The sequence below is a fragment of the Talpa occidentalis genome, unplaced genomic scaffold (assembly GCF_014898055.3).
Source record: "Talpa occidentalis isolate TD23 unplaced genomic scaffold, MPIMG_talOcc4v2.1 talOcc4.6, whole genome shotgun sequence".
NCBI lineage: Eukaryota > Metazoa > Chordata > Mammalia > Eulipotyphla > Talpidae > Talpa > Talpa occidentalis.
In genome coordinates, this window is record NW_023604972.1 from 16,708,084 (window position 1) to 16,732,011 (window position 23,928).

At 32.7% G+C, this 23,928-nt stretch overlaps 1 protein-coding gene across 7 annotated transcripts in view; it reads left to right on the top strand.

Moving 5' to 3' along the window:
- The window catches only part of PCDH7 (protocadherin 7), a 410,012-nt gene that overhangs the window by 212,513 nt on the left and 173,571 nt on the right, over positions 1-23,928 (top strand). For 2 of the 7 annotated variants that reach the window (XM_054688316.1, XM_054688318.1), the window contains exon 3: positions 17,365-17,460. The exons of 3 other annotated variants lie outside the window; for them this stretch is intronic. In XM_054688316.1, coding sequence (XP_054544291.1) covers positions 17,365-17,453 — 89 coding nt within the window. In that variant the 3' untranslated portion in view covers positions 17,454-17,460. Of the gene's footprint in view, positions 1-17,364; positions 17,461-21,757; positions 23,524-23,928 lie in introns of those variants that run through there. 2 more of the 7 variants (XM_054688320.1, XM_054688319.1) reach the window with 2 other exon arrangements.

Below are 23,928 nucleotides of genomic sequence, written 5' to 3' on the forward strand. Positions count from 1 at the left end.
TAGTGTCTCACGAACTGCATTTTTGGTGGATCTAGTAATTGATAAATTTGTTCTGGTCATCATCAAAACATTTTATTTTGTGATTGTAGAATTCCTGACACTGAAAAATCCTATGAATTGTTAGTAATACTATGCAAATAGATGTGTTTCCAAGCAGAAAACAATGAAAATGGAATTTGCATGAGAAATAAATTCAAATGGTATAGTACCAGGAGTGTCCTATCCTGTCTATTTTATATAAGCAGAGCACCATAGAAAGGCAACATCAACAGTGCTTACCAAAGCTAGTGCAAATGCAATAGGGGCAGACTTACAAATAATGATTTGCAGACTTACAAATAATAAACACTTTTGATGGTGTTTTTATCTTAGAACAGACAATCATGGGTGTCATATTAATTTATTCCTCTCTATGTTCAGTTATTAACAGGAATTATGAATAGTGACTATATTATAAAACGTGTCTTCTAGTTCAAGATAATCTAAATAGCTGCTATATAATAATTTCCAAATAAAAATGCAATCCCCATTGGACCACACATATCAAAAATTCTAGAAATAGCCATTTCTTGGCCTTGCATATGTTCCCTCCATTATCCTGGAATTATTGGGTAGAGTGTGTGGAAGTATATTTTGTATGCTAAGGAAAGCTAATGTTCTGGTTACCAAGTGGCCTTGAGGTAGTACCTGGATTTTTTTATCTAGGTTCTCCAAACCACAAATCCATCATTGTACAGAAATATAGACCCCAGATTCTCAACAAAATTAAAAGAGAGTGATGTCAAACTGGAATATTAGTTTAGTAAATTTTGAACAGGAAATATCCTATTTAATAAATAGAAAAGTCCCTGTTTACTCGCCAGTGAGACCCAGGGAAATCAATCCACCTAGTAAATGACTAGCTGGTGAATCTGGAATAAGAGGAATATCTTAACCCAGATCCAATGTGGTTAGATGCAGACTGAAACACATCCACCAATGTCTGACATCATCTGAAAACAGATTGCTTTGTTCTCCTTGATTTAGAACCCCTTTTAGTAGTAGGCACTATCCCCAAACCTGTTTCTATCACTTATATACTTGTATTTGTTTTTTTGTTGTTGTTGAAATACATATATACACACATATATAGATACACACACATATGTTTCCTCTTCTCTGTACTATTCTCTCAAGGATTTTGTATATTTTTTGAAATAAGATGTAAATAACCTCTCATATCACATTTTGCCATACTTATATAACTAAACTTCCTTTGTCTCCTAGCTTCTGGTCCATTCTATCAGATGTCTGCATTAGTTTGACAATTAATTACCCATCAGTTTGATTATTTACCTGGCAGAGTTATCTGCTGTTACTCTTAAGTACATGATACCTGACTTTCCAATCTGTGTGAATCAAAAACATCTCCCAGAATGATACATGATTTTTAAAATCATAATTCTTAACCTAGAATTAATTGTCACCTAGAATAAATTTGACCTTAAATTATAAAAAACACTTGAGGAGGATGCGTCTTAGGGCCCGGTTCTTATTCTTTCTTTTATTTTGGTCAAGCACTGTTAACCATATATCATCTTTGAACAGGTTATTGGAAGCAACCAAGTTTTCCCCTTCAGCTTACTCTCATTTATTCAGTGTAATCAACTGTATTCAGTCTTCACTAGTTCTTTGAGAATTCAATTTTAGGAAGCACTTCTAGTTTCCTGGTCAACATTGGCTCATCTCTTTTTCCCAGAATAATAAAAATCTGAAATCTAATTCTTATCTGTTTCAGTCCCAGACTACTTCTACCCTTTTTTTGTGAAATCAAACTCATATGCTTTCTTACTGCAGTCCATGTCCATATTATCTAAGTCCCCAGGGTCAAGTAGCTATTAACTTAGTTCTATCAATTGTCCATGGGTTTAGAGGTCTGCTTGTAATGTCTTTCTTTAAGTAGCCACATTTTATTTCAGAACAAAAAGTACAGGATTGACTTCTGACTCGATCATTTATCTTTTGATTTTTTTAAAGTTTTGAAAATAGCAGAGAAAAAACATTACTTTTCTTACTCTAATGAAAAGTTCTGTGTCCTCTGACAGTCGTTTCATTACTTCTGAAGGAGGATTAGAGGACTGTCCTACAGATTGACTCTAAGGTTTCATATTTTTTCTTGATTCTATTCATTTTAATAACTTTATTCCATTGCTTTTCCCAACTTCACTATGCCATGCACATTTTCTTCCTTATAATGCCATATCTATGACATTTAGAGGATCAAGTAATTCATTTTTTGTACCCAAAGTCATTATATGTGAGTCATTTCAGACCATCAGTTTCTATATTCCTTTAAGAAGACTTGCAGAAAAGTCTACTGCAGATTTTTTAAGTTTTGGAATATCCTTCTTAGATCTTACTTAATTTTGCTGTGCTGTAGAATATAATATAATTTGTACACTGCAAGTTGTTAATGTCAGACGTTTAGTCCTCATTCAAAATCCATCACAATTTTAGAAAGAGAACCTGGATCAGTTTACTGTACCCCATAAAATGGTTACAGTAATTACAATAATCATTGCTTTTTCTTCTGCAAAAGATTATTGTGCTGCCATACATTAATATATATTTTAGATAGTCAGCATTTAATGAAATTATATTACTTCTAAGTATGTTCACTTATTATATATGTAGTTTAAAAATTCTCCTGGCTGTACAGGATTTTTTTTTTACATTCTTAATAAAATTAGACTTGCATCATTCATATTTATTAAATGCTTAAGTTCCTACCTATAAAAATAGTTATTGACTTCACATATTTTACCTTTATGGTAAGTTGTTTCTTGGCCTTTATTGGTTCTCAATTTGGTTTTCACATCTCTAGCTATGAGCATGTAGGTCTCTATGTACTGTGAAAACGTGTTAATATTTATATTAAATATAATGTCAAAGCCATAGAAAAAGAAAGTCTATCTATAGCTTCACACTTATTTTCTGCAGCTCAATGGTTTGTATCTCTAAGAGGCCTAAATATAGTTTTCTGGATTTATTACTATGGAGCTGTAAGTGGCAAATACCAGTAACTCAGAGAGATATACATCAAATAATTGTTAAAGATTATTCAGTGCCCAGTAGCTGAGTAGTTCTTAAACAGCTGATATTACTCTCAAGTAGTTATGACAAAAGAAAAACCTTATAAAGATCACCAGTGAGAGTGTGCCTAGATCTCCAATTAGGCACCAATTCCTAGCTCTCATTCACATCTTAAGTTGTTAATTAAGCCAAACACACTTATAAGTGTAGAGAGCAACTTTTATGGAGTATTTGAGGTAATTCTCAGAACACAGTGAAAACAGTCCAATTATAATACAATTCAAGCATGCAGGGTTGAAGGTATAATGTGGGACCAAGACATCATGAAGTATCTCTAATGTCAGACCAAATGAATTGCTTATTCACTCTTTTTTGCAGTCAAACACAAAGAGAGAAGCACTAGAAAAGAACAGCATACCATAAAGTAAATAATATTTACTAAATATCTAAAACTCAGTGACAACAAGGGCAAGGGAAAATTAATGATTCACTAACTTTGAAATACTAATAACTTTATAGTATATTACTGCTAACCTGAGGTCTTTGCATTAATTTGCTTCATAGAATTATTTTGTGGCAGGTAATGTTATCTGCATTTTGTAGGTAATGAAACTTAGAATATATGTAAAATTGTGCTTAGCACCTGATAATGCTAGGTGTCAGTACAGGGAATCTATTATTATTGTAATTCCTGTTTTGTCACTACTAGTGCCAAAGAACTTTTTTTATTTTTTTGCATTAGTGCATTCAAAGCTCATGAAAATCTGTTGTATTCATATAATTATTTCTATTTTAAAAACATCTTAAAGTAGGAAAAAGTTTTTATTTTAAATTTATAGAAACACTAATTTAATATGTAGTTTCAATCAAATCATGGAGCTTCTTGTTGCCTTGTCTAAGACAGGCAATAATCCATTCACTACTTACATATCAAGCACATTAAGGGAAGAGTCCATTTTATACTAATTTTCTGTAAACAATATTTTGTTTCACTTTCAAGAACAACTTGTAATTTTGGTGAGACATAAATGTTGATACCTGAGATCTAAGAGAAAAAGTTCAAATGTTCTTATCACAAAAAAACAGAATGAAACTAACAGATTATTTTTTCCTTGCAAAATAACAAGATAATAGACTCTGTATCATGAGGTGCTTAAAGAAATAGTGTATTCCACAAAAGAATAATAATTAATTCCAGGTGCTTTTATTCACTGAGTCAACTAGAGAGTTATATTCGTTATGCCTCTATTTTATTGGAAGTTCATTTTACAAACAAGCACACACATTTACATAGTTTGCATTATATTTTTCTGCCATTGTAGAGATGGTGCTTTACTTGAAAGGATGTTGCTGATATATAAGAAAATGTAGCATTAGGAGCCTGCTTTTAAGTTGGTCCCATGACTCTCTAGAGTTGTGGAAACCAAGCAATTAACTTTTCAATTTTGCAAACCACACAGTAATGCAAGCACCAAAAAGATGTTTAAAGTTTATCTAATACTGTTAATACTGTTTCAGTAATGTTGCAAATTTCAAAATTTAGCAAAATGTGTAAGCTCTTGGAGATTTTTCTTTGAAATATTCCTCTCTGTAGGATAAATACAGGAACAATACTTCCCCCATTGGACTGTGTTATATAATAATATTTTTATAATATATAAATAAACTAGAAAATAGCTATTTTGAGACTTGGGCACACATTTTTTAGCTACAACATTAATCTCCTGCTTCTGTAAGGAATATTTATTTTTGTAATTCTTACCATTTAATCTCAATTATTGAATTTGCAAACTTACTTAAGAATAAGAAACTTGCTTAGATATAGTAACAAATTAAAATAAATTATAAAAGTATTATAATCACTGGCATAAATAAGTTACAGGGCATCTGTATAACTGAACAAAATAATTTCCATGTCCCTTCTTTTGAATTATTATATCTTAAGTATTTTAGCAGTGGGGCAAAGATATGTCTTACAAAGTTAGATGTCTCAGTTGATGCTAGCATTTAAAATACTGTAATTTGTTTTTTATACTAAACTAAAAGTTTTTTTTTTTTTTATTTGATGTATGGAATCACTTCTTGTATTTGGGAACACATGCAGAAAAGATGAAGCATATTTGAGTATGGAATTAAATGAAAAATATTTGCTTTCATTGAGAAGTTGGCATATTCAGTTTTCTCATAAATGACCTGGTATTTTAACAACTGAAAACTTCCATCTGCCCTGGTTGCTTGTTTGTAATTATCATATATATATTAGCATCAATGCCAAGGCCTTCATTTCTTTCCATGGGAAAAAGGCAAGGCATTTCTGAAGTGGTTAAGGCAGTACTCTGGCCTCAATAGGGGAAAAAAGAACAAAAAACGTAATATAGCTACATGGAGAGATGCCTGCCTCTGAGCTCTTTTCATTTTAGCAGCTTGAGAATTATTACTCCATGTTATTGCTCAGACACACATTCTTTTTAAGCCAAGGTTACTGCCATTGATTCCAAAACCCAAACGGATCCATTATAATATTTTTTGCACTTCATTTAGCTAGTGTCCTTATTGATTGGACTTTATGAACTCTCTACTTGTACCCGATATGCTTTCCTGTATTTTGTGGGCAAAAATGTTATTTTGTGCAGCAACATGTGCAGAATTTGACTTCCCAGTTGCTGTGTATTTTTAGATGCTCATTCTGAATTTTTTTTAAAGTATGTTTTTTTTATTTTTTTTCAAAGATTTATTTATTTTTATACAAGAACCGGGGTACAGGCCAGATGTGCAGGAGAGTGAGAGGATGCACCAGAGACAGAATGGGGAACAGAACAGGCAGAGTGACTGAAGTACACTGCTGAGGGGAGCAGTGGGTGAGATATAAAAGGTCTGCTTCACCATGTGGGATTCTCCCTGGACAGCTAGAATCGAACCCGCGCTGCAGGGTCTACGGACAGCTTCACAGTGCAGCGCTCAACCACCTGCACCACAAGGGAGGCCCTCATTCTGAAATTTTTGATCAAACTTAAGACTCAGCATTGCTCACCCTGGGAACACACACCCACCACACACACACATACCAGCACACACATATGTACAAATACACACACACGCACACACACACACCCATCCTTGATAGGCTAGACTGAGAAGGGTAGAGCACACCTTGGAGAAAATTTGAGTGATATATTACTCCTTCCAAAAGGTTCTATTTTGGAAACATTCTATTAAAGTCAATAGTTTCATCTATTGCAAACTTGACAACCTCTTACAGAATTGAGACTTTATTATAAAAGGGATTATTTCCTATATTAAAGTAACCTTTATTAAATTGAAAACTGAAAAATTTTAGTACATGTGTCTTAAAAATTTGGATCACTTTCTCTCATCATGTAACATGTCAACCTGGAATTCACTATGATACATTAAGTAAGTCGAATACGAACAAAAATTGTATAAAGTTACTGGAAAGGTATATTTTTCTAATGCCTTCCACTACCATTTTCCCATTAAGAATAAGATTCATATCTAACATGTTTGCAATATAGACTTAATGGAATTGTGCTGATTAAGTCGAAATCTCTGTTAAGTTAAAGTATTTTAAAATATTGCTTTGAGGTTATTTCACTGGATTGCTCAAATATTTCATCATTTCAAAACATCCTTCACACCTTATAGTCTGGTTTTCCTTACAAGGGGTTTTGTTTTTTAATCTAAGCCTAGAAATCCCTGTGAGCTCTTAGACCTGGCACCACTAGAGCCTGACAACAGGTCTCAACAAGAAACTCTGTGCTGGGAGTCCAGTGTTGACAGGGTTGGTATTTCATATTTCTATTGAAAAAATGTATGATAATCTGATGTCAATGTTCCAGTTATTTATAATAACAATTTCAGTATTGTGGTATATTAGACTTTTCATGCTCTTTCTGTACTGGAACCCAGCCAAAGCACTGTCCTTGGCTTTTGTAATGCTTGTTATAATAAAGTCCTTCTGATTCGACTGGTAATAAATCTTCAGAATGGATGAAATCCAACAGAGACCCTACTGATAACTGAATTCTCTTTAGTAGTGAATTGTATTCTTTGGAGACTCCAGCATACTTATTTTTCCTTAGAGTTAAGGGTTTTTGCTGAAATAGTATTTGCTTATTTGTTTATTTATATCTTTACAACATTGGAGAGTCTCACTGTTATCACTAAGAAAATTGCTTCATAAAATATTTGGTAATATAAATGTGAGAGTGAATGTTATATATGTGGTGCTTTATTAAAGGTAAGGCTTGTAGGAACCTGTCTCTATAAAGGGATCTAATATACACATTGGAGGAGATTCTAGTAATGCCTTATAAAAATGAGATGTTGTTGTAATTTGAAATCTCAAAAGCATGAACCAGTATAGAGGTATACCTTTGGCATTTCATATCCTGAATGGACTGACTTTGCAACTCTAAATTTGATGTAGGAAAACTTAGCCTGTGCATTTATTTTGGAAATACTTGCACTTTCAGACAGAATGTAAAATTCCATGTGCATATTTAGTTTTGATGTATCTATCTCCTTGCCTATTTCTCCTATTGGCAAGAAAAAGGACCTGTCATTAAGAATAGGAACTTTAGGTCCTCCCTTGTGGTGCAAGGGATTAAGCACCACACTATGAAGCAATCTGCAGCCTGTGCAGCACAAGTTCGATCACCGACAAGCCAGGGAGCAACCCACATGGCGCAGCAGACCTCTCCTGTCTTGCCCACTGCTCCCCTCAGCAGTGTATTTCAGTCAATCTGCCTGTTCTGCTCCCCACTCTGTTTCTGGTTGAATTCTCTCACCTCCCGCACCTCTGGCCTATACCCCAGTTCTTGTATGCATGAATAAATAAATCTTTAAAAAAAAGAATAGGAAATTTACATGGATTCATATTAGAAAACAGACTAAGCTTGATGAATACAGACCTAAAATTTGATACCACTGATGACAACAGAAAGACTATCAGTGTGGGGGTGTGAGCTCATTGCTACACCTAATGGTCTGAAACTGCATTAAGCAAGATAAAATAAACTTCACCTCTTTCATTGTTTTCTGGAATTAAAATTTTAAAGGTTTGGTCCACATTTGAAAGGTTGATTTTTTGTTTTGTTTTGTATTTTTAAAAGATTTTATCTTCACACATTTTGAACTGATTCCCCTGTTAATTGATAATTAAATATTTAAAAAACTCAGAAGCGCTTAGCCACACAATAGAAAGTTTTATAAAATTATGCTTTTATAGAAAATATATACAATGGCATTAAATAGAGTATACTCAAATAAATATTTAGTTTATTTTTACATAACATTCTTTAAATAAATTTAGCAATTGTTTTTATAAGATTAATGTGGTATATGGCTTATTTTCAAGTATCCCTCTCACTCAGGAATTGTACTACTTAACTAAACTATAAAAGAGCATATATATACACACTTACATTCAGGGAGGGGAAGGAAAGACACAGATATTAACAGCTCCATATGCTATTTATTAAATTTGATGGTATTCAACCAATTCAGACATCTGATTTAAATAAGAAATCAGCAATTTTACGGAAGTATGAAAACATGTGCACATGTAAAATTCTCATGCAGTTTTATCATCTGTCAGATTTCTCAAGAGCATACCATATTTTATAGGCTTGAAATAAAACATTATGAATTCATACATACATAATGAAATAAGATATACGCTTTGAGGTAGCAGCATTGCCCAAAGTTGGCATTTTAGTTTACGAAATTTAAATGACAGTGTTGAAAAAGGTGTTTTTATGGATTAACTGAATTCCAACTTAGAGCATGCTGTTCATTTCTTTGGTTTTATATGAATATGTTGAGAAAAAAATAATTAAAAAAAAAGTTTTACTAAATGTCTGAGAGGTTTTATAGTCAAAGAACAACTTGTGTTTTAAAAATAAATTAAAATACATTAACCAAGAACAGTGTGCAGTGTTTCAAATGAAGGGTAGGGTGAACAGACTGTTTTCCTTTCCATTCTACATATCTATGAATAATCATTCCTTGAGGTTTAAAATTATAAATAACAGTGGCAGAGTGGAGTTATTTCAACTTTATAAAGGAAATCATCCATTTTGTTTTCATTCTCATTTGGGTAAACTCAAAATGGCTTTGCTAACTTCTGCTAATCTTATTCAAGACGGCAGCATTTTTGACAAAAAAAAAAATGTTTCCCAATTGAGAGTACATTATTACATTTATGTGGCTAAATTCACTCAGAATTGACAACTGTTGTTTGACTTGGCAAAGTTAAAAAATGGTAGTAGATACTAAGAAGAGGAAAGGAGCAGACAAAATTGTAAAGAAAAGAGACAGTTGAATGAATTTAACATAACATACTCTAGGGAAGAATGGCTGAAGAAGGAGGTTTTATCTTAGTTATCACTATAAGTTGATTATATTCTACCCTCACATATATGCACAAAATTTATCACCTAATAGTTGATTTCAGCTACTTAGGACACCCCAGATTTTTCTTTGTAAGTCATAGATGATGAGTGATAGGTGTTAGAACCCTACACTTTTGGATTTTTAGGTTTTACTATGTGTATTTATAGTCAGAATGTTAAAGGTTATAAAGTGAAGAGCTTGGTTTCACTTTTATTATATTTAATTTTTAAAATGAGATTCTTTTGAAAAAATTAATAGAGTTATTTATATGTGTATTGGGTGGAATGGAAGTCTGTACTTATTAAATCTCTCTCCTGCCAAGCTTTATACTACATGAGAACAGAGATCATATTTTGAAGTTCACTGGTGCCTCAAGCTATTAGATCAGTGTTTAGCACAGAGTAGATGTTCAGTAATATGCCAAATTAGTTAAGAAACAAATTAATATTCTTTGCATCCAAGGATTATCTGTAACTTCTGTTGTTACCTTGACTTTCGTGTTTTATTTTTTGTTTGCCTTTCTGATAATTTAGTCTGTGTTGAATTGTGGTGGTGGAGAAATGAGTCAAAATGACTATTTCATGTAAAATTTACCATATCAGAAAAAAAAATAGGCTAATCCCAAACTTTGTGGCATACTGCAGACATTGTTAACATAAAATTAATTATTCTTGCTAATCTTCTTGCTATTATTGTGTGAATGTTTGTGACTGAGACAAGATATTGTTTTCATAGAATTATAAAACTGGGTCTTAATAAAGAGTGCATTTTGCATTTTCTATTAAATATCTTTTTCTCCTCTGTGTTCTAAATGAGGGAATTAAAAATGTATCACCAGAAAATCTTTTTTTTTCCTGGTTGAGAAATAGTTCTTTTTAACATTTATCCAGCAAGGATTTTGAAGCTCAAACATAATATCTAGATGGTACACACTTAACATGGGGAAAAAAATCACAACTCTCTGCATAGTATAACCTTAGTGAAAGTATTTTCTAGCTTATTGACTAGAAGACTCTATAAATGACTTCTGTTGAGTACAACCCATTTGCTAATGCAACTGTTACCACTTTGCTCATATGAGGTATGCATTCATTCATTCACTACAAAATATAACTGAAATTAACATCAAAGACAACTGAAGGATTATGGTCAAGGAAACCTCTATAAATCATAGAATAGGCTGGGAATTTTCTGTATTAAGTTAGTTTTCTACCATCAATTTATTCTAATATATGCAGTTCATTCTCTATGAAGATCCTGAACTACTCTAGAATTGCAATTTATTTGTTTGGGTTTTTTTTTTTTTTTTTTTTTTTTTTGGTTACACCCAGGGAGAGGATTTCCACTGGGTGGAAATCAAGATTCAATATGGGTTTGCTAAAGGCTAAATGAGAAGTGATTCTCTTTGGAGTTTCCAAGATAGTTCACTTCCTATTATCTATCATATTTCTGTTTTTAAAATCTTTTATCCAGCTTGAACTTCAATATCAATTCTACTTCATGCTGCCTTTTCTACTTATGTCTACAACTTCCAGCATCTCCCCCAACTTACTCCACCCTGCTATCAGCATAACCAATTGACTCCTTAAATATGCAATCAAAATAATACATTACTCTTTTCTAATTAATGGTCACACATAAAAATACTATTTTATCTCACTTAATCCCCACAATATACTTAATATATATGTTTTATTAGTTCAAAAGAAAGTAAATGGAGGGTAACATATGCTAGGTGACTTGCTCAGGTATATAGACAGTGTGTGGTTGAGATGGAGTTTAAATAAAATCTGACAAGCAAACAAAAGTAAGCCATGTTCTTTGGCTTATTTATTGTTCATGCAGTGGCTAGTGCTGAGCTTCTTGCAACGGAATGGTCTTCATTTAGCTCTTTCACTTGCATCTTTTTCCTGCTAGCCAATTTTTCTTTGAAGTTGACTTCAATTACCTTCACTGTACTTCTGTGAAATTCTTGCCCACATGCTCTTCCTTAGCTCTTTCCATATTATATATGTGTTAGCATATATCATAAAATGACTCTTTCTCATCAGGTTTTAAAAGATACGGTAATACATTTTCATAAAAAAATTATTTAGGTCAAAATGAAATGAATTTTTTTGTATTTTCAAATATGTTTAAAATCATGTTTCACACATCTCAATTTTAATTTTGAACAAAATGAATATCAATGATGATTTGGCATATATTAAAAACAAAAGCCTCACAATCTTTATAAATTTTAATGATGTAAAGTTTACATGAAACACAAATGTTGAAATACAGCTGGCTAAAACAGTTCCTAGCAGAGAATGAGCACCTACTAAATATTTGATGAAGAAAAGTGAATAATCAGATTGACAAAACAACTTTATCTGTTGTAAAGACTATAAATATCCTATGCAAGAACTTAGGCATTTCATTATTTTATAAATTTACTCAAGATAAACCAAGATGGGAATGAGCAAAACCTTCATTAAAGACTATTTTCCAAGAAAAAATAAATATTAATTATATCAATTGAGTAAAATCATGGACTTAATAAAAATAAAATTGTTATTTAACATTACTCAATGCATGAATCAACAATTAGCCAGTTTATCAGGTTATACTATTTGTATAAAGGAAGTGAGTTTAGTGTACTTCATTACATCTATGAATTCTGAGAATTTTAGGAAACAGATTGTAAAACATTAGAAATTTGAAAATAAGATTATAGATTTGCTAAAAGCTTTATAAAATGATTTTTGGTCCAACTACATCTTGAAATTTTAATAAAATTGTCAGAAAAGTATATCACAAATTCAGATTTGCATATGGCAACATTTCTTTTTTTTTATTTATTTTTTTTTTTTTTATATAGAGGCATGTTTTTATTTATTTATTTATTTATTTTATTTGCTTGTTTTGTTTATACATGCACTGGGTACAGACAGAAGCGCGGGAGGGTGGGAGAATTCACCAGAGCCAGAGCGGGGAGCAGAGCAGGCAGAAGGACCGAAGTACACTGCTGAGGGGAGCAGCGGGTGGCAGGAGAGGTCTGCGCACCATGTGGGATCCTCCTCCGGTGGCCGGGGAGCAGCCGGGGATCGAACCGGCACCGCAGAGGCCGCAGGCAAGCATATGGCAACATTTCAATTATCATTTCATGATTATGTATAATAAACAAAATTAGGGCCTCCCCGGTGGCGCAGTGGTTGAGCTCTGGGTTGCAAAGCTGCCCGCAGCCTCTGCAGCGCCGGTTCGATCCCCGGCTGCTCCCCGGCCAACGGAGGAGGGTCCCACATGGCGCGCAGACCTCTCTTGCCGCCCGCTGCGCCCCTCAGCAGTGTACTTCGGTCCTTCTGCCTGCTCTGCTCCCCGCTCTGGCTCTGGTGAATTCTCCCACCCTCCCGCGCTTCTGACTGTACCCACCGCTTGTATAAATAAATAAATAAATAATTCTTTTAAAAAAAAATTAAAAAAAAATAAACAAAATTAACATCTGCAATTAAAGAGAAAAAACCAAAGGGTATTTCATATTTTTACTCTAGAGTTAAATTTTAAACATCATACACTAGCATTAAAGTTATATGTAGCGAACCCAAATAAAACAAAATTTGGTATTAATAGCTAATTTGTAAAATAATTGTTTACACTTAAATCTGTTCTGGGCTATTTCCTAATTTCTTCATTGTGTAATTGTTTTACTAAAAATGGTAACTGGTAATATTAAGCCCTTCTGCTTAACTGATTTTTATTACCATTAAGCTATGAATCTATGCCTTAAAATCTTAGGAATACAAACTATAATGGATGATACTAAAGACAAACCATTAAAACTTACTAAAAGAATACTGAGTAAAGGATTAATAACTATTCTTTCATTTTTTAAACTTTTAATCACTTTTCTCATGAAATTAGCATTGCTTTACAACACTGTATATGATTCAGAAATAGAAGATCCTGCTTCTCAGTATATGCTACCACACCACACCCACCACCAGCAAACTGGTTATGATTTTTACCAACACCAAAATCTTCAGGTGGTGCCTACTTGATGATTGCTTTTCCTTGTATGTGTTTTTTTCCTTGTGGTCTCAGTAGTTATGTCCTGACATATAATTTTATCGGGGGTAATAAAATTATATATTTTATATTTTAAAAATATGAAATATGCTCTGTTCCTCATTTACGAAAAGCACATAGAGCAACGTCAGATCTGCGGTAGATCACTTTTCTAAATTCTACAAACATGCAGTGTTCCTCTGCTGACCTTTTTATATCCTGCCTCTCCCTATTGCCACTGGAACCATTTAATCTCATCATGCGACAGTTGGCACAGAAAACCAAGTCAACCTTTCCACTTACCACTCTGCCTATATATATTATACATTCTAGAATTATAACTATTAGAAATGTCCTTTTTAAGAATTACCCAAACACTATGAGCAAGAAGGCGGATGAAGGCAAGCCAGAAATGTGTCATAGCCTGGAGCATGTTCTCCCTAGTGGAGTATATTGGGCTTCTCATGTTCATATGAGTGCCAGGTATGAATGAGAGCATGAAAGTTTTAGTTAGACCCAGAGCTAAAATACCTGTTTTCTAATTGTTAGAGAAAAATTGCTTTTAAGATGTTGCTCACAAACAGGATATAAAAACAATGCTATTCTCCACAATGTTTATACAGTGTGGCGATAGTGTTTTCCTCTATATCTTTGTACCAAGCTCATCAGGTTTTGATAAAAGTTTGAAGGACATTAAACAGAGGACATCAGTGCAACTTCCTAATTAATTTCCCTGCAATATTTGGTTCATCTGTCTTTTCTGTATATCAAGAGGTATTCTACTGTCCTCCACTGCACAATCTAGTCCAGTTAAACCCCAGACTTCCAACTCTCAATAACCTCCTTCCCACCACATTGTGTTAGGCTGTGTTAACTTGCCCTTCAGCAAACTGTTCCTGCCACCCGTTTACCCACATTCTACCCAGTCTTGAAGAAGCCCACTCTTGTTAAAGTTATTCCCTTTATCCTTTTGTTTCTAACTCCTAACCCCAACAACATCTGTCTGTTATTTTTGTACCTTAACTAAAAAATGTATTGCTTGAGGATCTGAAATCAGCTGTGCTTTCTTTCTTGTTTGACATTGCAGTTTGACATTGTTTTCCCTCTGTACATTTCAGTAAGTTACATCGACTTTTGTATCAATATCTTAATATCATTTTTTTCTACTGTGATCATATATTTTTCCATAACCAGAAACTAGAAAAGGTCACCTTTACAGTGGACCAACCAGACTATTCTCTATGATACTCGTTTCATCGATGTGAAGAGAATTCCTATCCTTTTGCAAAAGCAATTTTATTACCAACTCTTTATTGTTGGTGTCACTCAATAATAATCACAAACCAACCATCTCTCCATCTACTTCTTCCTTTCATGCAGCCTGCGGTCAATTTTCCCCCTTTTTATTTTTATCAGATGAAAACCTCGCTCATATCACTGTTCATAATCAATTTCCTACTAAATATCACTTTATTACCAGATACTTAAATATCCTGGCCCATAACCTTCAAATATGAAAAAATATAGTATTCTGTTTTGGCCTTAATTTAGAAAATTCTATTCTCTACTCTATGCACTCACAAAGTTTAAAATTCCAGATTAATCTTTTCATTTACCATTCTATGTTGTTTCAGTTATTTATAAACTCAGCTATTTATAAAATCATTTTATATTACTTGTTACTTCTTGATAAGCTGTACTGTTAGTGTTCCTTGGTGTTTTCTGTATGTATATTTGCTTTCCAAAGTTTCTCTTAAGTATATCTTTTGTTATTGTTGTATATCTTGAAGTGAAGTGCTAATTTCTAAATATATGATTTCATAATGATTTACTCTTTCTAAGGCAAAAGGAAGAATTTACTGTAGATAAAATCCTTAGGCTATTTGGGACCCACATACAAAAAAGCTGTATTTTATTCTAGATTCAAATATCTGGCCACAAATTAAGAGCATGTGGAGTCTTTTTTTTTTTCTTGGCTTGCAAGATTCCCACATTCCATCCCTCCAAAGACAAGATGCTGATCCCAAAATAATCACTTAAGAATATTTAAATGTAGGAATAATTAGTTTTTTAACATTATATTACTAAGATATGTAGGTTTTGATTTTGAAGAGCAATTTAAAATTCAAAATATGTGTAACAATTAATATTTTAAAAATTAATTACAAAACCAAAACTTAGGGGAAAAAGCAAAGCTACAAAAAAAATTATCATGTCAACTAAAAATTGAGTTTGCTATTTTGAGTTTCTTTTAGTTCAACTGGATTAGATAGTTCATATGCTTTCAGAATTCTTTGATGCTAATTGTTTATGATAACCAAATAGTTTCCAAATTTCTCAATTCAGGGCTGACTAATACTATTGCCTAAACATTAGGTGGGTCATGTTGTTTTAAACAGAGATGATGGCTAATAATAAGCAGTGTGTCAAGGACGAGAGGATTTGAAAAATTGGAGTTTTGAGACACCTTGTCTAAACAGGATTAAAGCAAGACCAAGAGGATTATCATGCTTCAAACCCCAAAGATCTTTGTGATAGCTGATTTCCTAAACATGGGGATTAAAGGTTAGAATCACATTCAGAACTAAAATGCACACATGTATTCACAAAAATCCTTGCCTTCAGAGAAAAATTCAAGAATGTCCCTGCTCTTCTGTAACTAATACTCTAGGAAACATATTGATTGGTCAAAATTTTTTCTTCACAAAGGACATTTAATTTTTCATTTCTCATAATGCTTGTTATTTTCTATGATTTTATTAAGACCTTTGTTTTTTAAGAGCAGTTTTAGTTCACAATAAAATTGAGAGAAAAGTGTAGAGATTTCCCATATACTCCTACACCCACATGTAAAAATTCTTCCATTATCAATATCCCCCACCAAAATGGAACATCTCTTTTTCTTCAAAAATCATGCAAATATTTCACTATAAATTTATCTCCACTATGTATAAAAATTTCTCTAAATAGAGTTTAAAAGTAACATTTTTATATGTAGTTTGCATTTAGATATAAACACACAAATTTAAGGATTTCTTTAAAAACAACTATTAAAAGCAAAATCTTTTGCAATATTTGGTTTTCAGGTGTGATGTTATCTCATATGTTGATATTTTGAAAGCAAATAATCACTTTTAAAATCCAAATACTTTACTGTTATCATCAACTGCTTAACATTTTTATTTTCTTTCCATATAATTCTATGCATTTACTATAAAAATTAGATGTAATCCAGGTAAAAATATGTCGACAAAACTATAATTAAAACACGAACCTTTTGAGAACTCTTATTATTAGTTCAACCTTTTGCAGTCGATGGGGTTCTACTAAATTTAATTTTTTTTTAATTGAGTTAAGTTGTAGTTGTTTTAATATTGAAACTGCATACCCTTAGAACATCTACAAAGAAAAATTAGTCAGTGATAGCAATTAGGTAGAGGCAGAATAAGGAAATGACAATAATCCTGCTGTGGATTTGGTGAAAAATACATACATATTTGGAATTGTTTTTCCTATAGTTCTTAAATTGTTACAAAAAATCGCTCCCAGATCTCAAAGTCCTGCCTTAAGCTACCCTCCTCTAGTCAAAAAGTGAGAATAAGACAGTAGCTTATTCTGTAGCAGCCCACTGCATCATGGACTTGAGAATATTTATATTAACACCTTTCAAAATACCTATTTTTATTGAAATTATTTTGAAAAAAAATTTTTAAAAGATAAAAGAATAGCTCCAGGTGTTTGGAAATTGTTTTATTGGCAAGGTCAATGGATGGACACCATTGTGTAGGGGCTGCTGATTTTCCCTTTACATATTTCCCCATCTCCCTTCCCCAGGTGTTGCTGTCATCACTACCTTTCCTTTCCTCCCCTTTCCTCATGGCAAGACGCATGGAAGAAGAGTGTTGTTAAGGCCTCTCCATTAATCAACAGGTATGGCGGTTCTCATGAAGCAGTGTAGCTGACCCTCTTCTGAGCTCTCCATTAATAGCCTAGCATTTTCACATTTAGAAAACACTTTCTTCCACTCCACACAGACTACTGCTATGGAAGAATTGTGCAACCAGAGTATATCATTACGTATTTCAGCATGCTATGCATTTCAGAATACCCTCTAGAATTGTAGATTTGTTTTAATGCAAAGAATACAGAAGAATTAATGATAGAAAGGTGCTATGCAGTTTCCTCAATTGATTACATAGGAAATGAATGGAACTTGTGTGTTTATACATGCCATGTTCAATGTCCTACTAACAATGGTTATATAACGTACCTTTGAAAAGTTTAAATTAGGAATACTTTGTGAATTTTACCTCAATATTCAATTATTGCATCACTTGCATTTTCAAAGGCATTGCACAAAATTGTATGCACATTAATTATAATGTTCACTCGTCCATTTATAGAAAATTAGGTACAAGCCAGTTCAAATAAATCTAAATACCCTACAAAGATCAGATGTAAGAGCTGAATGTATGCTAATCACTTTCTGCAAAATTATTTTTGCAACTTGGTTGGTGGTATTTGAGGGAGATGAAGGGGATTGTTTCCACTGGCAGTCCTAAGAAGTTCTGGGTGCTACAGTTTGAAAGCAGTTAGTCCCTCAGGGCACACACTCTAGCAGAGTCATAGCATTCAACATAAACACTCAGTCAACACAGGGCAACACCCACTTTTTAGATTTCCTTTCTCCCTAGTGAAACTGGTCCTCCAAGCTCCTGCAAGGGCTTGTTTTGAGGATGTGTCAGGCTCTGCCATACCTCACAGTAACTCCAGCAGGATCTTGGAGACATGTGACTATTATATTGCCTTTGGGTTAGGAAAATTATTGACAGATGTCTTAAATAAGCAGTGAGCAATTCTAAAATTGTGCATGTGTGTGGCAGCATTGCTGTGGTATTCTTTAAAATAGCAACATAATCAAGACTTGTTTGGTACATAAATAAATCAAAACTCTTTTGACTTACATGCATTTTTGCAGATGCAACCATTAACAATTATAGGGTGAACCATTAGTTTTCCTTTAGGATTGACAACTTTATCATACAAAGCTCTGATATTGTTTTTCCTTCATGTTCTTATTTCTACACACATTTTACCCAAGATGTTCTGGGTTTTCATGTCTTTACCAATGGATATAAACTCTCATGTCTTCAAGCCACTGATAGTTGGGATGTCCATGAAGACAACCCTTTTCCCAGGTCTATTTGGGAAAATCAAAACATCAGTAACATGTTGTTACTCTCACGTTAAACATGAGAGTTTAGTATGTGTCAGGCACAATATGACCTTAATCTCCATTTTCTTAATTCATTCACACAAAGAAACATGGCATTAGACATTATTTAATACTTAAAATTTTATATATAAAAAATGATAGTTGAAGAAATCTAAAGTCTTCAAGCTCACTCAAAATTGACTGCTACAAGCTGTGCCTCTATAGCTTCTCCTGATTCCTTCATAGAAAATCTGGGGCTCTAATCCATTCTCAATCCTCAGGTCCCAGGGACACTCATTCTATTTTATCCTAGAAGAACTCATTTATATCCACAGTATTTGTTATGCTCTAAATGGTGAAAAATTAACAAATGTTTACAGAACTGTTGTTTGTCTTTGTCACCCTTATCAGGACTCTTCCCTACATCAATCCTTCCATCTACTCAATTTTTATTTCCCTTCATTTGGAGTTCTTGATCATTATTTTCTTCACAGATGTCTCAATATGTATTTTGAATATGAAATAATTCACTATTTCCCCTCAAACTTAGGGTCTATCTTTTAAAACCAAATATTTTAAATATGCATATGCAGAAAAAAAGATAATTTACATTTTATAAAATTTATGAAATCTCATGATGAGGAAAAAGCAGTATAGATATATGGACAATACCTACAGAAAGAAAAATATCAACTTACGTATTCAAAAAACATAGAGGAAAGTTAATCAGAAAAATACTTTTTTACATTAGAGAAAAGGAAACCGTTTACCATAAGGGAGGAAAGTATTATCAGTTTTCCATAAGGGAAAATCAAAAAATGGGAGACAAACTATAGGTGAGGGAAGGAAGACAAACTAAAGAGGAGATAATCTTTCTGAAAAATAAAAAAAAAATATTTTGAAAAAGTGAATGAATTGTAAAGCAATAAAATATTGAAGTAAACATACCACTGAAAAACAGAAACTGAGAGGACTTTAAAAGAATATAAACTGAAACTTGAGGAAAAATCAATGTAGGTAGAAAAAAATAACTTTATTTACAAGTTTGTGTTTCTTTTATTCTTAGAAAAGCCTTTGAGGTAAAACAGCACTGGAAAGAAAAAGAAAAGTAGAGATAAGCTGATTTGTGTACACTATTTTTCTAGGACTTTTGCTATTGGAACAGTGCCTTGGAGAGCAAGATAAGGGCTTAAGCATTAACTTGGTGCTATGTACTTTGAATTAAAAAGGTTGTGCTTAAAGAATAAAATTAAGAAGGGGCTTTGTGGAAAATTAGGAAGCAAGTCCAAATACCCCTCCCACCACACTCTCTACCAAGATTAATTATAAAATTATTCAAATATGTTACTGCGTGAAAATAAGGGCAATGTTACATATATATTCCTTTATGAGAAATGGAATTTTAAGAGTTCTGTGGAGAGATTTTAGTCACCAATTTTAGATTTTAGTTCTGTGGAGAGATTTTAGTCGGATACATGTATCCTTCAGCGCCACTGTAAGAATTGCTCTGTCCTGCTTGAATACTTTCAGTCATATGAAATACAGAGGTAGCTCACTCTATTTTGGGACACCTTTATCTTCTTGGCTATTTTCTTACGTTGAGCTAAAATCTGCCTTCCTGTAACTTGCATCCATTTGACCTTTTTTTTTTCTTTTGGAAAACAATATTAATTATATTCCTTTTCCAAATGAATGTGCTCTGAGACCTATATTTATTTAGACAGACACGACATCAAAATGTCTTGATACAACAGCTCTATCATCTTATGGGTTACAACTCCAGTCTTACTAAGCGTTCTCTGTTATTTGGTTGCAAGTTCTTTTAGCAATCCAGTTAGTCTCTTGGAGTGCAAAAGTCCTTTAAAAAAATAAACACTAAAATAAGGAATTGGGGATGCAGTCTCCCAACCTACATTCTTTTATTTGGTCAGTTTAAAAAATCCAGAAAAGCCTCTTAAATAACTTCAGGGGGGAAGAAAAGGTGAAGTTCAAAACTGCAAATGGTTTTAATATTATATATATATAAAATATCTAAAGTGTAGTATAATAGAGAAAAACAAAATAAGTCCATGTATGTGTAAACATGTATTAAAAAAGTAAAATTAAACTAGTATTTGATAAACATAAAGTTGTTTTCAATTTTTACTTATTTTTTAGTTGAATACATATTTTGGATTGTGGTGATGCTTGCAATAGAGTTTTTCCTAGGAAATCCATTAACCATTGTAACAGATGGGGCACAATGTCTTTCAGTGGATATTATCAGTGGAACTGAAAGATCAAACAAAATTTATTTTATTAATATGAACTATGAACTTTAATGATTAATAATATATGTCCATATATAACAAACAACAGGTTAAATTAAGTTTAAATTAAAGCAAAGAAAGATTGAAATATATGTAAAGCATGCCTTGTTAGATGTGGACTGTCCATATTAAAAGCTACCACAGGGTAAATTCCTCATTTATGTGAACTCCTTTGTAATGCCAAAGTCCTGTCAATGTCTCTTGGTGAGTTCTTTTTATGGGTGCTTTATGGCACTCTCTCAGAGGCCCTGTACATCTGATTTCAGTGAGTGCCTATACAGAATATATGGTCTTTTCCAGAACTAGAAAATTTAATTAATTTGCTGGCAGTGAATACGTTTTATGCCACATGCCTTTTTCCTGACCCTACCCAAGATTTCCATTTTCAAATGCACTTCATATATTATAAAACTATATAATCTTAATGAATGTCTTCCATATGGTAATTATAGTGCTTGACTTTATATTCTCAAAAGCTCCAGTGCCTACATAAATTCTTTCTCTATAATACTGAAAGTTGCTTTGCAAATTGTGTTAATATATGCTCTTTGTTCTGTTTATTTTAGATTCAATTTCCAAAGCAACACCATTTAGGTATTTTTAAAACAACAGAAAATCTCTATAAGCTTTGTCTAGAACTACTATTGAAAATGGATACTTTGTGTTTCTTGTCTAATTTAATGTTTTTCACTCTGTATTTTAGTGTTTTAGAAAGAAGGGAAAGATATGAATTAATCACTTAACCTATGAAGACCTTGCTTACTTCACTAAAATGGGAGATTTGACTAGTTGATCTTTAAAGTAGATTCCAAATTCCTACAGAATCTGAGTAGGAATTTTAGAAATGTGGTATGCCAATAAACTGTATTCAAAGCCTATGGGACTGGTTTCCTCATCTGTAAAACATGGAGATCAAGATAGGTGAGGGGCATAATGTTTAGTCACAACATGTTTGTGCTGATATATTTTTATTTCAGGAACAATGTTATCTTGAGGATTCTGAGAATTTATTTTAACTCAGTGGCATTTGATCATTACGGTTTATGTTATAACATCTAGTAAGTCTTCAAATTTAAAAAAAAAAAACTACTTGTTTATTGTTATCATCAACTTAAAGTGCTCTTTCCCTTTTTGATGTAAAAACGTTATGATCCAGAAAATATGTGAATCCAAGAAAATGTTCAGTGGACAGGTTGGAAGCACAGAAAACAAATTGTAGACAAAAAAGTCATTTGGGATATTTAATTCAGAAGAGAGATACAGGATTATAACCCATTCTTAGTGATTTCTGAGGGCAGAAAAAAATTCAGTAGGATTAAATGAAAGATAATTGCTTCCATATAAGGATAAAATTTATTACCTTAAGAAATGTTCAATAAAATATGCGACATGGTATAATTTGTGTTCTGGAATCTGGATCACTGAAGATGTAAAAAGTTAGGTTGGAAGATTATTTCTTGAAACTATTATTAAAGGAATTCCATCAGAAGTTAGTGAGTCAAGTTAGACAAAATGAATTCTAACATTAATGATCTGTGATTGCATGATAATCATCAGACATAATAAAGGCAGTAATTCTGCATTGACTTGGTGACTTAATTCTCAAAGACTTCTTTGAAATTGTTGATTGCCAATTTGTAACACAAGTTGGCTAATCATTAGCATTCTAGTGAGGTGCTTTTATCTTACCAAGATACCCTTCTGAAGAGACAGTGACTACTTCTCAGTTGTACATACATTATATAGAATCATAAATTATTTTATCAGGAAAAGATTATCAAAATAATTCATTTTGAAATCCAGTTAAGAAAAATAAGTAACATTTTCAAGGTCAAAGAGTTAGTGAGAGAATTATAGTACAAATATCCTGAATCCCACGGGTAACCAAGTTTACTTTAGAAGCTTGCCTCACAGTATAACTCTTGGTGAATTCACACTTTCTTTTGTATTCTTAGATGCACTACTTATCTTGAGTCAGCTGGATGAAATAGAAGAGAGAATAAACAATTTTATTTATAAGAAACAGAAAAACACTAGGCAGATAGCCTGCTGTGCTCCTGGAGGGGTGAGAATTTTTATACTTTTGTAAAGCTTGATATTGCAAGCATTCTTTGTAATTGAGTAACGACTCTTACTGGAAGTGAAACTAATTGAAATGCATGCTAACTGAAAACCAGGAGCTCCATGATGGATCACCACCATCTTGGGACTGTGGGCACCACTCTATGTATCATCCCCAGAGTATACAGGGACTAGAACAGAATATGTTACCAAAGATTTCCAATCATAAGGATAACTAGATTCAACCATTCTTGAAAACCATTTTTTTCATTATTTGATCTGCCTGTCCACTCTAATCAGGACAACAGACATCAACTAAATAAATAGAAGATCTGATTACAGAGAGAATTGTAACCACAGGCATATTATCTAGTGATAATGGGATATTAGTTAATGGACGGGGTGGGGTTGGGGGAGACATTGCAGTGCATATTGCTCAAGATTTTAATTCTTTGTGAATATAGCAGCAAGATAAGCCAATGTGTTCAAGTTATGAAGAAAAATGAAGGAACATATTCTTTAAAACAACAAGGAAATATAAATCTTATTCTGAAATTGTGCCACTTTTGTGTAGATAATGGAAAACTTGACCACCATGCTAAAGTTTTAATGACTTCTATATTTATAATATGAGAAACAAAAATGATTTTGGAAGAACTGATGGTGTTAGCAAAAGTATTTTTTGGATAATTTATATAAAGAATTTTTTTTAAGTCCAAGAAAGCTCCATACTGGCAATGTCTTTTGTCTTATTCTTCAACTGTTCTCAAAAAGGCATTGTATGTTATATTGTTATATGTCTTTAAAAATGTG